This window comes from Sinohyriopsis cumingii, chromosome 1 (assembly GCF_028554795.1).
Source record: "Sinohyriopsis cumingii isolate HCF-2022 chromosome 1, ASM2855479v2, whole genome shotgun sequence".
Taxonomy (NCBI): domain Eukaryota; kingdom Metazoa; phylum Mollusca; class Bivalvia; order Unionida; family Unionidae; genus Sinohyriopsis; species Sinohyriopsis cumingii.
This window is the reverse complement of record NC_142961.1, coordinates 72,251,244-72,268,756: the sequence shown is the minus strand read 5'-3', so window position 1 is coordinate 72,268,756 and position 17,513 is coordinate 72,251,244. Positions and strand designations below refer to the sequence as shown.

Genomic DNA, 17,513 nt, shown 5'->3' with positions numbered 1-17,513 from the left:
ATTCACCCATGGCTATTGTCAAATGCCCTCCTTCCACCCCACTCTGATGTCCTGATGTAGCAGCCGTCTATGAAAAGATGAGCTAGCTGTTCTTATTGTGCACATAACCAGGGACAAGCAAGCTGCATGAGGAATTGTGTCATACTGACCATACTTCACTCTAAGGGAGGATGTACATGAAATGGATGGTACACTTTTTTTAGCACAAAAAGAAAGCTAAACAGTAGCCATCGGTAAGTATTGCATAACTAAAATTAGTTTTACCACAAAAAAACTACCTTTATTCCCCATTGACATGTAATCACAACTATTGGAAGATTTATTAAAAGTGATAGAGTTATTTGTCTGCCACTTGTCTATCTACCTATGTGTCAATCAGCAATCCATCAGTCAATCAGGCTGGCTTTATTTGCAGCCATCTTGTTTTAAACTTCTTTTTATCCAGTTGATGAGTATATCAACTATAAATGAGAAGCTATTTACAGTTATGTGTATATCAATTTAAAGTATAATTGAAGTATTACAGGTGATGTGTGTACAGTATCACTATCAACTATGAATGGGATGTTATTTGCAGGTGATGTGTATATTGGTTTCAGCTATAAATGGAAGGTTATTTACTGTTCATATGTATATCAATATCAAGTATAAATTAGATGTTATTTACATTTTGTGAAAAGTATTTGTCCATGTAAGGAGTTTAAAAAATATCTGTGTTAGAAAAGACTGTATTTAAAAAAATATGATTAAAAATGGAATGAAATTTGAATTTGTTTTCATCCAGATAACCGAATCATCCCCAGATACCATGAAGACATCACGAGAATCATCACACATGATGGCTTAAGTAGTGTATGGACTACAGAGAGAACTGTGGAATACCTGCTACTCAGTGGTCTTGTTTGTGAGATGGCCTGGTTTGCACATAAACTGGGGGACTGGAAAACTGCATTTTTGTTGGTTGTTGCACATCACAAACATAAGGAGATTGCACCACATGTGTACAAGAGGTAACTGAAAACTAATATACCACTATATCAAGTCAAATAATATTTTTGTTAGTTTTTCTTAGATTTTCAGTTTGTAAAATTACCCGATTTTGTAGTCTTGCCCGCAACAATGCATTAGAATCCATAAATATCATATTCAGATTTAACACAGTTTTGGGTGTCGTAAAATATTAATTAAAGTCACAGTGATTAAATTTGGCTTGTAATTTTTATGAAACTTTTGTATTTGTTTGTTCCAGTTTTTATAGCAATAATAACCCCTACCTACCTATTAACATGATTATAATCAATGGTAAAGCTTTTGTCATTTTACTATGATTAAATCTTTGCAACATTTTTTAGAAAATTTATCAACCGATTAAACAATCACTTACTACCTAAATGAAAATTAGGCTGATGTTATTCTCCTGATTTATTACTGATTGTTTAATAGCAGCTATATATTAAAAACTAATATTGTGTTGCTGTATTTTTTTCCCTGGTTTATGCTCCAAGGTGATTATTACATCCCCAAATTAGCAATTTGATGTCTAGAATATGTTAACCAGCTTCCATCATTTCAAATATTGTTCTTCTTTTCCTTGGACTTCATGAAGTTCCTCTTAATCATTCAACATTTTCATTATCAAAGTTGTCTTTTGTCATTTTTACTTTCAGTTGTATCCCTCTATGTGTTGTATTGAATATTTTGTCTCCAGTCCTTGCATAATTTATACTTCTATCTGTTTCTTTTTTTGTTTAATTTGATACTTTGAGTATTATTCTCTTCTCTAAGTGGCCAATGTTTGGGTAAGTATTAACCATCCAGCTTTTGTTCAGGTTCATTCTTTTTTTTTAAATTTGCTTTCAGCATGCAGTATGCCTCAGATTGTAGGTAAATGCAGTTACCACTTGGGACACAGCATGCAGTATGTCTAAAGTTGTTGGTGAAATACCACATGGAACACATAAACTACCTGCTTTGCATGTACTCTATTCCTACACATGGACAGTTGCAGTTTTTTCACCTTTGGACCGACAAGACATGAAACTTAGCAGTTAAAAAGTCCCCTTTAGGAAATGAAACCACATCTTTTTCTTCATCACTGGATGTCCCAGGGCATGGAAACCACATGATCCTACTAGGGTGTAATCACATACACATGGGAGGAAGGTATTGGCTCCTGTGAGGGAGGGATCCTCAGTACTTTCCAATGGAGTGAATTTGCCATCACTCAGTAGTAAGTCCAGCCTTAAGGAAATTGAATGGATCTCATTAATCTGAGTTTAGTTCTCTGAACAGATACTCCAGTAGCATCAGGTTAGTCATGGTGATGGGTGACCAGTCACCATGATGTGTGGCAAGCAATAGTCACCAAATGTCTGACATGGGTCATTGGGTGCCATTAGGTAATGTGTCAGGTAGTCACCAAAGGTCTGTCACTGAGCACTGGGCATTGTATCATGGTATCAGGTAATTTGTCAAGTGACACTCTTCAAGTGTCATCAAATATGGCGATTGGTACCAGTCTCCCAGTTTTTGTGTCTGATCACTGAGCTTTGGGCACTGGACACTTGGTCTTAGGACCAGGCACTGGGCTTTGAACATCAGTCAAGGGAAATGGATAAGGTAGCTAAGCCCCCCTATCCCCTTCCTGTTACCAGTCAGTCCTTCTGGGGAATGGAATCAGAGTTTTGATGACTTATCAAAGAGAAATGATTAATACCCCTCTTTTCTCGATGATCCCATTCAGGCTATAGATCATCTTCACTCCCTCTGGCCTTTTACCAAGGAAGTGGGGGATGGTGAACCACCACTTGCCTCATCCTGTGTTGTGAGGAAGTCACACATCCCTTTCTCCAAACAATGGGTTAGTCTTGTTTATCACACACACACACAGACACATATGTGAGTACTGGCCACATACCCTCAATCTTGAAGTCTCCTTCTCCAGTTTGGGAGATAAGACAGAACAGTCCCCAAATACTGAAGACAGATGATGAACTACCAGTTTTATAGCTGACACAGATGAATTTCCAGAAAAACCTGTTATGTTGGGTCATTTTCCACTGTTGGTATCTGTATATTTCTCCCACACTATGGGTCATTTGATGGAAGTGCAGGAACTGTGGATCCTTGACCTTTAAGATAAGATTCATCTCCTCCATTCATAGATCTCTTTCGAAATTTCTCAGACAATATAACCCTTTCCAGGATGGAGAGGAGCTAAGAAGGGACAATTTAAGTAGACCTGAGTGGATGGTTATGGAACACACTCAGAAATTGTCTCAAGGCCAGGTAGCTACCAGAAAGCAGAAAGAGTGGTCTGTACCATCTTGTACACTTCTGCCCTTGATTTCTGCCTTCACTTATAGGGTCCATTCTCCTGCTTTGTCTCCTAAGTTTACAGTTTTGGACTTGGGTGCTTCCCAGGTGGCGATTACAGCAGGGACCTGGGTCAATCTCCCTTAGGCTTTGGATCTCAAGGCTTTGCAGAAATTGTTGAAGGCCATCACTAAGACACTGAGAAACCTTGGAGACATCAAATACTTTGTTTAGCACAGCAAAAATTTTGTCGAAGTTCACTCAGCTTGATGCAGAAATGTTATCTTCGGGGTTATCCCTGCATTGGCCCTACAAAATTTGAGGGATCAGCAACACTAATCCCTTGATGTGGTACCAGACCTGGCTAAACCAGACATGAAACGCCCCCATTCCAAAAAGTCCATTGCTCACCCCTCTATATGTTTTAAGTTGGGGCACCAGCAAAACACATCAGACCCAATTTTAAAATTATTTGTGCCTATTATTCTCAGGATGAGGTGATGGTCATACCTAGGTCGTTACACCCTCTCTTTCCAAGTCCCTCTCTTCTAGATGCCATACTGGCCCTTTTTCCCAAGGTTTGGTCAGACCACATGCATGGGTCCTTTTCACATTTAGGGTTGCCAGTTTCACTTATGGGATACCTGTCCTATTTCAAGGACTGCCATTTGGTTTCACCAGTCCCAACTGGTATCATTATGGGAATATGTGCATACCTTTAAAGGAAAGGCACAGTAGAGAGAGTGACAAACATTCAGAGCACAGGATTTTATTCATGGATGTTCTTTAGGTTGCCAAATGCATCAATCAGGCTAGAAGGCAGTCCACTTCTGATGTTTATGATGCGAAATGGAGAAGATTCTCTAATTGATCCTATCAGCCCCACATTAACTGCAAGCCACTTGAATACTCTTTAATTTCTCTATTGGTTGCACTGTAGTTTTGGACTCACGTCATTCAGAACCTTCTTTTGTGTTCTTTAGTTGTTTTCTAAGCCTTCTTTTGAATCTTTGAGAAAATTATCCTTAAAAAAGGCTTTTTTGTTTCTAGCATTAGTGAGATGAGGTAGTGAACCTCGTTCCTTGTTAATGTGGGAAACGGTTGTTTACAATAAAGTGGTACTATGATTCAGTTTGTCTTTTTATGCCAACTTACTTCTTTGACAAAGAATCAGCTACCATTGGTAGAGCCTTTTCCTAGATGAATTCCCAGCCTCAGTCATATCTGTGCTGGGGATGGTCAATATGGACTCCAGTGCCCAGTTAGAGCTTTACTTTTCTAATCACAAAAGAAATGAAAACATCTGAACAGTCTTTCCGATGGGGACCTCAGATATTTCTCCATCAATCATCTCAAGATGGATTGTTTGGACTGTTAAAAGCACTTATCAGTCTCTCACTGAGAAAGATCATTATGTTATGAAAATAAATTGAAGTCAGGGCTCTTGCTGCATTTCTTACCCTTCATAATCATTCTGATTTGGATGGTGCTATCAAACCACATTCCATCTTGTCATTTTTCCTTCAATCAGTGTCATACCAGAGTGAGGGCATTTATACACTGGGCTCAATTTTGTCAGCCCAACAGTTGTCCAACCTTCCTCTAGTCTGCAGTAGAACTCTTTCTCGTCAGCAGTGGTAAGTTAACTTTGACAGTTTATCTTAGGCCATCAGCCTCCAACCAGGTTGGTAAATTCTGCAATGCTGTAATAGCTGGTAATGTATTACTGCTATTAAAATGTAGTTTTTATGGTGATAAAACTAAATTTAATTAATTAATATTTACCTGCTATTATTGCTCAGTTCACTGTCCTCCCACACATATCTTTTCAGTCTCAGTCATATAAGGATGATAGTAGTTGTATGTGACAATTGGGGGACAAGCATCATTAAACAGTAGCCTGTAAGTTTACATGAGTTTGGTGATTGGCTGAAAAGAGTTGTTTGAATAGTAATCAAAATGCAGGTACAGGGTTGTAAAATCATGTGTTTGATTGTAAAGGTGTGTGTTCAATTGTAGATTAAAAAAAGTATCATTACTCTTTCCCTTGTCCCTATAAATCTTTGACCCTTTGTCCCCATAAATTTTTGTTCCTATAAACTTTCATCCCCATAGTACCATTCTCACATTAAACCTATGGACCATTTTAACATAGGATTTCCCCTTGTCCTAATACTGAGGTCAACCACTTCTAACAATGTTACCATTTACCCCCAATTGTGACCCTTAGGACACTTTTAACATAGGATTTCTCATTTTCATGATAAATTGAGGTCAGCCACTTCTATGAATGTTACCATTTACCCCCAATTGTGACCCTAAGGACACTTTTAACATAGGATTTCTCATTTTCATGATAAATTGAGGTCAGCCACTTCTATCAATGTTACCATTTACTCCCAATTGTAAACCTAAGGACAATTTTGACATATGATTTCCCATTGTCCTTTTAAACTGAGGTCAGACATTTATAACAATGTTACCATTTACTTCGAATGTTAAACCTAAGGACAATTTTAACAGTGGATTTCCCCTTCTCACCCAGCCACTTGACCTACGAAAACCTGTGGGATAATGTTAATTGCCCCTTGTCCCGCAACCACTACATACAACTACTGCCAGTATTGTGATTGATGGAAGCTCACTGAGGTATCAGACTGAGATCATGCTTTTATTTAAATTTTAGACCTATTATTAATGGGAAAAGGGAATAATCACCATGGATTGGGGACTAGTGCCAGGTAAAGAAATATCATTGCAATAATTCTAAATTACAATTAGTTTTACCTCCCTGAATATCTATATTTTAACAAGTGAATTTTCAAAGTACATAATGATGCTATTATTTCTGTGGTTGACTGGTTACTTGCCTTAATTGTTTTTTACCTAAATCTTTCCAGAAGACCCATTGTAACAAATTGAAGAACAATTCCACTTACAAAGACCAGGCAGAAATAACAATGATTGCATCTCATATGTTAGGATCATTTGTTTATAATTATCAAATATATATTGAATAAAAAATTATCTTCAATGAATATATTCCAAGTTGCATTTATTTATGGTAGGTAATGGTTATTTATTAATCTTTTATAAATTTCTAGAAAATTCAGGACAGGCTGAATTCTAGTATGGTGATTAAAACTTTAATTATAATATTATATAATTATTAGAAGTCCATGATTATAACATTTAAATGTTTAAGAGCTCCATCATAAAATAAAATACAAAATCACTAAACTACTCCACATTGACTCCTCTAGGGCCAAGAAGCCCCTACAGCTGCCTGCAAGTCTGTCCCCAGAGTCCATCTTACAAGGTAAACTTCAGGCCCTTGTCAGTAATAACCAAGGCAATGGCATTGTCCCACCAGCATCCCCTACAAGGAAGCAGAATAAGAGATGTGAGTATCAGACATCTAAATTTTCACTTCTTTCATCTTAATAGTATCTTTTACCACATGCATTTATTCTATAGGAATGGGATCAAAAGCATAATATGTAACTGTTAGATGTATTTATTCTATTGGGAATGGGATCAAAAGCCAAAAGCATAATATGTAGCTGTTAGATGCATTTATTCTATTGGGAATGGATCAAAAGCATAATATGTAGCTGTTAGATGTATTTATTCTATTGGGAATGGGATCAAAAGCATAATATGTAGCTGTTAGATGTATTTATTCTATTGGGAATGGGATCAGAAGCCAAAAGCATAATATGTAGCTGTTAGATGCATTTATTCTATTGGGAATGGGATCAAAAGCATAATATGTAGCTGTTAGATGCATTTATTCTATTGGGAATGGGATCAAAAGCCAAAAGCATAATATGTAGCTGTTAGATGCATTTATTCTGTTGGGAATGGGATCAAAAGCCAAAAGCATAATATGTAGCTGTTAGATGCATTTATTCTATTGGGAATGGGATCAAAAGCCAAAAGCATAATATGTAGCTGTTAGATGTATTTATTCTATTGGGAATGGGATCAAAAGCCAAAAGCATAATATGTAGCTGTTATATGCATTTATTCTATTGGGAATGGGATCAAAAGCATAATATGTAGCTGTTAGATGCATTTATTCTATTGGGAATGGGATCAAAAGCATAATATGTAACTGTTAGATGTATTTATTCTATTGGGAATGGGATCAAAAGCATAATATGTAGCTGTTAAATGTATTTATTCTATTGGGAATGGGATCAAAAGCCAAAAGCATAATATGTAGCTGTTAGATGCATTTATTCTATTGGGAATGGGATCAAAAGCATAATATGTAGCTGTTAGATGCATTTATTCTATTGGGAATGGGATCAAAAGCATAATATGTAGCTGTTAGATGCATTTATTCTATTGGGAATGGGATCAAAAGTATAATATGTAGCTGTTAGATGTATTTATTCTATGGGAATGGGATCAAAAGCATAATATGTAGCTGTTAGATGCATTTATTCTATGGGAATGGGATCAAAAGGATCATATGTAGCTGTTAGATGTATTTATTCTATGGGAATGGGATCAAAAGCATGATATGTAGCTGTTAGATGTATTTATTCTATAGGAATGGGATCAAAAGCATAATATGTAGCTTTTAGATGTATTTATTCTATTGGGAAATGGACCAAAAGGATAATATGTAGCTGTTAGATGTATTTATTCTATTGGGAATGGGATCAAAAGTATAATATGTAGCTGTTAGATGCATTTATTATATGGGAATGGGATCAAAAGTATAATATGTAGCTGTTAGATGTATTTATTCTATAGGAATGGGATCAAAAGGATAATATGTAGCTGTTAGATGTATTTATTCTATGGGAATGGGATCAAAAGCATGATATGTAGCTGTTAGATGTATTTATTCTATAGGAATGGGATCAAAAGCATAATATGTAGCTGTTAGATGTATTTATTCTGTTGGGAAATGGACCAAAAGGATAATATGTAGCTGTTAGATGCATTTATTCTAAGAAATATTTTTATTATATTTTGATTCTATGAGCCATTTTGATTATGTATTTTTTTAAGTGTGTTTTAAAGACTTTCTTCTCATACTTGGACCATTAATATTCAAACACAAAGCTAAGTGGAGTGTTGGGTTATAATATTCTACCATTGTCTTCATAATGTCCAAGCACAAAGTTAAGTAGACTGTTGGGTTATAATATTCTACCATTGTCTTCATAATGTCCAAGCACAAAGTTAAGTAGACTGTTGGGTTATAATATTCTACCATTGTCTTCATAATGTCCAAGCACAAAGTTAAGTAGACTGTTGGGTTATAATATTCTACCATTGTCTTCATAATGTCCAAGCACAAAGTTAAGTAGACTGTTGGGTTATAATATTCTACCATTGTCTTCATAATGTCCAAGCACAAAGTTAAGTAGACTGTTGGGTTATGATATTCTACATCTTCATAATGTCCAAGCACAAAGTTAAGTAGACTGTTGGGTTATAATATTCTACCATTGTCTTCATAATGTCCAAGCACAAAGTTAAGTAGACTGTTGGGTTATGATATTCTACCATTGTCTTCATAATGCTCAAACACAAAGTTTAGTAGACTGTTGGGTTATGATATTCTACCATTGTCTTCATAATGACCAAAAACAAAGTTAAGTAGACTGTTGGGTTATGATATTCTACCATTGTCTTCATAATGACCAAGCACAAAGTTAATTAGACTGTTGGGTTATGATATTCTACCATTGTCTTCATAATGCTCAAACACAAAGATAAGTAGACTGTTGGGTTAAAATATTCTACATTGTCTTCGTAATGTCCAAACACAAAGTTTTGTAGACTGTTGGGTTATAATATTCTACCATTGTCTTCCTAATGTTCAGATACAAAGTTAAGTAGACTGTTGGGTTATGATATTCTACCATTGTCTTCATAATGACCAAACACAAAGATAAGTAGACTGTTGGGTTATAATATTCTACCATTGTCTTCGTAATGTCCAAACACAAAGTTTTGTAGACTGTTGGGTTATAACATTTTACCATTGTCTTCCTAATGTTCAGATACAAAGTTAAGTAGACTTTTGGGTTATAATATTCTTCCATGTCTTCGTAATGTCCAAACACAAAGTTAAGTAGAATATTGGGTTATAATAGTCCACCATTGCCTTCAGTACACTTAAATGAGGCATGCATCATGAGACTTGCATTTGATCTGTGAGATAATGTGATAATCAGTTCTACCTTTGATTATCAGAAATTGTGAAACTCCTCTGTTATTATCACCATATTGTATTGCTTTGATCATTTTCAATCAGATATTGACAAGACCTCATTATTGTCATAAATGGTCAAAATTTCAGTGTCTGTGTTTTCATTATGACATGGACATAACCTCACAAATGTCATAGAATGTTAATATTTCAGTGTCTGTGTTTTCATTATGACATGGACATAACCTCACAAATGTCATAGAATGTTAATATTTCAGTGTCTGTGTTTTCATTATGACATGGACATAACCTCACAAATGTCATAGAATGTTAATATTTCAGTGTCTGTGTTTTCATTATGACATGGACATAACCTCACAAATGTCATAGAATGTTAATATTTCAGTGTCTGTGTTTTCATTATGACATGGACATAACCTCACAAATGTCATAGAATGTTAATATTTCAGTGTCTGTGTTTTCATTATGACATGGACATAACCTCACAAATGTCATAGAATGTTAATATTTCAGTGTCTGTGTTTTCATTATGACATGGACATAACCTCACAAATGTCATAGAATGTTAATATTTCAGTGTCTGTGTTTTCATTATGACATGGACATAACCTCACAAATGTCATAGAATGTTAATATTTCAGTGTCTGTGTTTTCATTATGACATGGACATAACCTCACAAATGTCATAGAATGTTAATATTTCAGTGTCTGTGTTTTCATTATGACATGGACATAACCTCACAAATGTCATAGAATGTTAATATTTCAGTGTCTGTGTTTTCATTATTACATTGACAGAACCTCACAAATGTTATAAAATGTCAAAATTTCAGTGTCTGTGTAGTATTACATTTGATGAATAATTGTATCATTGCTTTATAAGATTGAAGTTCAAAGTTGTTTTGGAAAACCCTCATCTATCTACAAGTTGTAATTTTAATATTTGAAAGTATTTGTCCAATGGAACTGTTGCTACGGGACAATACTTGTCTGGCTCAAAAAACTTATAAATTATGCCTTTGTTTCAAAAACTTTGTATACAAATACATTAACTTAAAGAATCAGCTGTAATTTTTCATTTTTACATTGTTTTCTGATATGTAACCAAACAGCCAGCCCATTTGAACTTTTATAAAATAGCTTTGGTTTGTGTCTCTGACCTCTGAGTTCAAAAATATATTTATATATATCGTTACTACTCTATGATATTAAGCTATGTCATAGAAAAGATGTGAAACAAACAATTTTAAGTAAAATTCAACAAAATAATTTATTTGCCTGTAATACAAAATATGTAGTGAAAATTCAAAAGACACCACATTGTGAATTAATTCTAAATGTCCTGTTACATGTACAAGATGTATAGAATGTTCCAAATGAATTTCAGCAATCTTGAATGTCCTGATATATCACAATAATATAATCCAAAATGTCTTTGAATGAGTTTTCAATAATCCCAAAGTAGTGCTTTAGTCCAAAAAGTCAATGAACACTTTGTAATTCCAATGAATAATTTATATAAATAGTTATGTTCAAATTGTATCTAAACACAACTATATGTGTATCCACAGAACTGATCATAAAACAAAAATGTATAATTGTTGACCAAGTCCTATGTATACTAATTTCATTTCACCTGAGATACAAAATAATTTCCTAGGGAAAGACCCAAGTCTTGAACTCAAATCCAAGTAAACAAACATGGCAAAAATCAGGTAGGCATTATATATATATATATATATATATATATATATATATATATATATATATATATATATATATATATATATATATATATATATATAATAACCTGAAATTTTAATGGCTTATGCCAGACATTGTTCAAAAATTCATGTGGTGTATATATAGTTTGTGAAATTCAACATGAAAACTTCAAAGGATATGTGAATAGAAAGGTAAGACTGATATACTTATTGTTAAATGTACCAGAGAATGTGTCATTTTCTTTTGGGGATTTGCTACAGCTTTAGTATTATTCTTCCATGGTTTTCTCTCAAGTTGATTATTTACAAAGCTAATTATTTATTTTTCAAAAATCTCTGTTTTCTTTCAAAACACTATACCATATAATTTCACCCAACAGTATTATTTTTTTGTGCACTACTGTTTTAAAAGTATAGTTGAAAATATGTAACATAGTGTGAGGGTCTGTAGTAATGTGTACAGACCCACAGAAGCTTGTCATTAGATAGCTTTTACTTTTTCTGGATTATGCCATTATATAATAAAGATTATATAAAGGGTATGTAATCGAAACAAAGTAAACACTATTTGTCAATCTCCATTGTACATAACATGGGGCAATTGTTCAGTTATAAAGTTATCCATGATATAGGTTTTCCAACCTCATTGGTTTTGTACATTCCTTGTGTAAAATTGAAATTTGGGATTAAAATTTGTTTTGGATTTTGGTGTTGAGGGGTTTCAGTTTACTTGAAAAAACTGAATATATTAAAGATGGAAAAATTTGGGAGCAAGGAAAATTTGAGGTGATTCTAGTATACTAGGGGTTTGGTTTTGAGGGATTTCATTATATATATTGGTCTTGATTATTAACATTATCAAGATGTGTCATTCATAGGAATACTGATTTTTCCTCTGCAGATTTTATTCCCATCACAGAGGAGACAAATTTTACCCAGTTAACCAACACTCTTGAGAACATCCTGACCACAGGACTGGTGTGTGGAGTGGAGCTGACACCATGGTTACTAGACAGCCTTGTTGAGAAGGTCAAGGCAATTGTTGCAAACTTTCCACCCCTTGTACCCCAGGATTTTTACTTACCAGCCCCACCTCTATACTGTCCGCAACCAGCTGAGGTGGACACAGTAAGTCTTAGTACAAGTACTAAAATAGTGAAAAGTATGTGACTTCAATGTTGTTTGGTGTCCTTTTTTGGTGTATTAGTTGAGTATGATTGCTAAGTAGTTTGGTGTCTTTTTATGATGGTAATTTAGTGAAGATCTGTTTGGTGTCCTTTTGGGATGTAATTTAGTGCAAAGCTGTTTTGGTGTCCTTTTATGATGTGGTAATTTAGTGCAAAGCTGTTTGGTGTCCTTTTATGATGTGGTAATTTAGTGCAAAGCTGTTTGGTGTCCTTTTATGATGTGGTAATTTAGTGCAAAGCCGCTTGGTGTCCTTTTTTGATGTGGTAATTTAGTACAAAGCTGTTTGGTGTCCTTTTATGATTTGGTAATTTAGTACAAAGCTGTTTGGTGTCCTTTTATGATGTGGTAATTTAGTACAAAGCTGTTTGGTGTCCTTTTATGATGTGGTAATTTAGTACAAAGCTGTTTGGTGTCCTTTTATGATGTGGTAATTTAGTTCAAAGCCATTTGGTGTCCTTTTATGATGTGGTAATTTAGTACAAAGCCGTTTGGTGTCCTTTTATGATGTGGTAATTTAGTACAAAGCTGTTTGGTGTCCTATTTTGATGTGTTAGTTTAATGTGCAACAAACTTAAGAATTCTGAGACCAATTTGATACAGGTCATATGATATATTAACATTTAATTCAGTCAGCATTAAGATGTTTACTTTTCAGTAATATTTCTTACTGAAAAAATTCATAACAAGCCATGATAGGCATCATAATCGACCTAGTCAGTGTTACTGTTTTTGTGAATAGTGACTAGTGGTTCCTGCTAAGAAATTTTTGAACTTTTTGGCATGGCATGCAGATCTTCCTGTTTTTATCACTATATTAAAGTTTTGAGGGAATTGAGTGATTTTTTTTATGGATTTAGTTGTTTTAGCTATGTTAAATGTCAAACTGCACCTTTTTACTTTATCCCACAATTTTCCTGTATTAATAAGTATTTAGCTTCATTACTTAATTGTTAAGCTTTTATTTGACCATTATCTGTAGTTCTTCATATCTTTATTTCTTCAGTTTTTTTTTTATTTCACAGATGTCTTGTTTTATTTATTTTAGAGCTTAAGTATTTAGGCTTTATTTGATGTTTTACTCTATTTTGCTGGGTGCATGTCTAAGAAGGACTTTGTTAAATAGCTGGTACCCAGAATATGAAGCACTGTTAACCCCAGGTATACTATTGATGTTATTTATAGGTACCTGAGAAAGATTATTGAAAACATTATGTTCAGAACATGTTAAGTCAAACATAAAAGAAAATATATTTGTTACCAACTTTCTTATGGAGTTTCTCAAGATAATCTGAGATGACTTAAGTGCTCAGCAGTTTTAAAGGTAACAAAAAGGAAGAAGCAGATTTTTTTATCAGTTCCAACAAATTCTTTTCATTCAGCAAAGCATCTGTCCCTTTGAGGAACTTTGGTTTTAGAGTTACATACCTTTTTAATTGTAAATGATGTCTTGTTCAACCAGACAACTGTATGGTTACCTGAGATGTTTGCCAAAGGAGAGTCTGGTAATAAGCTTAGTTTTTCTTTTAATGGCAGAATGAGGCTTTCCCAAAATTTGAAAAAATGATTTGATTAGCTGGTGAAATGAGGTGATTTACTACATCATGAAAGAGCATGCTGTTTCAAGTAAACTTTGAGTTTCATTGGACAAATGAGACTTGTCTCCTGCCAAATTCCACAGACTAAGTTAACCTCAATGTTAAAATTATTCACTCATTTGACTGTTAGACATAGTGGTATTATGTTATGGCCATGTGTCCATCATCTGTCATCTATCCATTATCTGTCTATCAACATTTGCTATCACTCTGTAGTCTTTATTTCTGGTCTGATTTTGATCACACTTAGAATTTAGGTTTATATCAATAACGTCTTGAACAAGTAAAAATATGAGTAAGATCTATTTATATTAATGAGATGATCTTGCATCTGATTAGCTGTGTTTATTATCAGTCTGGAATTTGTAGTCCTGGTCCGATTTTGATCACACAAGGAATATATGCTTACACCATTAAGATAATGGACACATTCAATAATGATTGAGATTCTTGCTTAGTAGTGAGGTTATCTTGCATCTGATTGGGTAAACTTGCTAATCTGTTCTAATCTGATTTTAATCAAGCTTGGAGTATTTACCTATATCATCAAGATCTTGGACAAGTTCAATAATGAGGATTATATATGATTATTAATGAAGTTATCTTGAATCTGATTCACTGAGCTTGTAAGCATTCTGTTTGGCTGAACATATTACTACCTTGGAAGCCATATTTTGTATCTGATTTTGATCAAACTTTAAATGTAGGCATATATGGCCAAGAGTTCACATGAGTTCAGTAATATTCAGGATCCAGGCATATTTTGTAATGAAGTGACCTTGCATGTGTTTGGCTGTTCTCAATTTAATCAAACTTAAAGTTGGTAAATAGGTTTAATTCATCAAGCTCTTGGGTGAGTAAAGTTGTGTTCAAGAACTTTGAATAATAACGGAGTATCTTTGAATAAGTTTGGTTGAGCTTGTCGAAACATTAGTGATTCTGTTTCTGTTAATATGTTTATAAAACTTGTTAAATTGGTATATATTATCAAAATATGTAATGTTTTATATTATGACAAAGCTCCATGTATATTAGTGAGGTGATCTTGCATTTCATTTTCTGAGCTTCTTACCACATGAACAACTATTTCTGATCCAGTTGTTAATCAAAGTTAGTAAATGTTAATAGTGTCAAGATGTTGGATGATTTTTATTATGATTGAGACGTATGCATATTTATCAGGTGACTTTGCATCTGATTGGCTGATTTCCCTTTACCACTGCACAAAGACTATATTTTCTATTGGATTTTGATAAAAATGGGTAAATAGGCTAATGTCATCCAGATTGTTGTTGAGTATGATTACAATAAAATTCATGCATATTAATAATATGACCTTGTATCTGATAGCTGCGCACAATAATTATAGGTTACTGCATTTGTATGGGAAAATATGAATGAGTTTTTGGGATGGAATACTGCACGACCTTGAAGTGCAATATATCCATCCAACAAAACGAGTTCATATTTTCCCATGCAAATGCAGTAACCTTTTTATTATATGCTCATTTTCTTATTCTACCTAATGCTTAATTATATTAACAAAATACGCTTCAAGAAACAAAGTAACTGAATGTATGCCATATTCCAAATTAAATACACAAGCGCAGATTCATCATTACACAACAACAACATTATTACTGTGCACATAACTCTGCCCATATAAATTTCAAGTTAGTCACGTGCTAGACATAACTTTTGAAAGAAAATGGCATGTCTATTTAAAATTGAAATTTGAAGTCATATTGTAAATGAATGCACATTGCAACAACTTTTCCATTTGATCTGAAATGAATAGATTTTTGGTATTTTTTTTGATTCTACAAAATTTAGTGATTATGGACTGGATTTATATGTGACAATTCCACATGAAATACATCGGATTGAAGAAGCAAGGGAGAAGCGTGTTGACATTTGCAAATGTGTTCCTGTTTCTGTCATTGAATGTTTGAAATCATAATGTGGGAAAAATATGAAGTCTTTCAATTACAATTATCAAAAAGATGCTATGGAATTTAATGCTTATTTCAATTTGAGTTCAGCAAGGAGGATGTAGTTGCACTTATATTTGAAATTACAGTACAATTTCAAAATGTGTAATCAAGATTGAGAACCTATGACATGGCTCATGTAATTCAGATTTGCAGAACTAAGAAAGTACATTTTGAGGAAATTCAGGATGTAATACTGTAAGTATTTTTTTTTGCCATTCTTATTACCAGCTAAAGAAGACAGTTTATGCCTTGTCACTTGCATGTTTTTTGTAAGGACCCTTTCTGGCATCTACTGTATAGCTAGCCTAAATCTGAAACATTGTATCCAAAAAGTTAATGCGGAATGTGCCAAAGCAGCTGGTATGTGGCAATCCATGAAACATCTGCTTTACTTCATTCAGAAACAAATTTAATCAACCAAAACATAAAGCGCCTACTATGCAAGTGTACATGATTTGTTTACAAATCAGAAGTGTTAGCGTCTGCATCCATTGTTTGTTTACAATATAAAGTAGTTCCTTTATGAGTGCAATATGAAGTTGCACACGAGTTCAGTATCGTAAAATATTAAACCATTCTGACAATGCAAAGTTAACGGATAAAAAAATGAGCATATAATAAGTGTTACTTATTTACAGAAAAGAGCATGCTCATTTCCCAGTTAAACACTTAATATTAACAGTTCACATACTCTAACTCAAGAAATATGAATTAAAACTTTTCCTGAAAGATTTTTCCAGTTATTTTCAAGGTTGATTCAGGTCATTTCCATATTTCAGTGTATCCTTCCACCTGAAGTGGAACTTGAAAAGCAGCTTAGGATGGAAGTGTCATCTCTAATCCAGTTAATCCTGGTGGTGTTAAATTCCACCCACCTCTCTCTTCCTCTAGCTAGATGGTACATACAGGAACTTGCCAAAGTGCAGGAGAAAGCTGCACAGTTCAAGGTGAGTGGATTTATTTAATCTAAAATTGGCATATTAACTATAATGATAGGGTGGTAGATTCACAACCCAAAGATTACAGGTTTGAATCCTACACATATCAACATGTCAGCAGCTGTGCTGAGTCCCAGGCAAGACATTTTACTTCTGTTGACTCAACACTGAATAGTCATAGTCGTCCTGATATGCCATTAAAACCAACCAACCAGATCTCAACTAAACTGCCCCAACCATCCCTGTATTAAACTAGACTGCCCCAACCATCCCTGTATTAAACTAGACTGCCCCAACCATCCCTGTATTAAACTAGACTGCCCCAACCATCCCTGTATTAAACTAGACTGTCCCAACCATCCCTGTATTAAACTAGACTACCCCAACCATCCCTGTATTAAACTAAGCTGCCCCAACCATCTCTGTATTAAACTAGACTGCCCCAACCATCCCTGTATTAAACTAGACTGCCCCAACCATCCCTGTATTAAACTAGACTACCCCAACCATCCCTGTATTAAACTAAACTGCCCCCGCCATCTCTGTATTAAACTAGACTG

The 17,513-nt window shown here is 34.2% G+C and overlaps 1 protein-coding gene across 1 annotated transcript in view; it reads left to right on the top strand.

The window, feature by feature from the left end:
• Window positions 1-17,513, top strand: part of LOC149807106 (uncharacterized) — a 166,214-nt gene that overhangs the window by 66,140 nt on the left and 82,561 nt on the right. Inside the window, exons 14-17 of the mRNA XM_089962073.1 lie at window positions 785-1,010; window positions 6,579-6,718; window positions 12,140-12,366; window positions 16,795-16,962. Coding sequence (XP_089818199.1) covers window positions 785-1,010; window positions 6,579-6,718; window positions 12,140-12,366; window positions 16,795-16,962 — 761 coding nt within the window. The remainder of the gene's footprint in view (window positions 1-784; window positions 1,011-6,578; window positions 6,719-12,139; window positions 12,367-16,794; window positions 16,963-17,513) is intronic.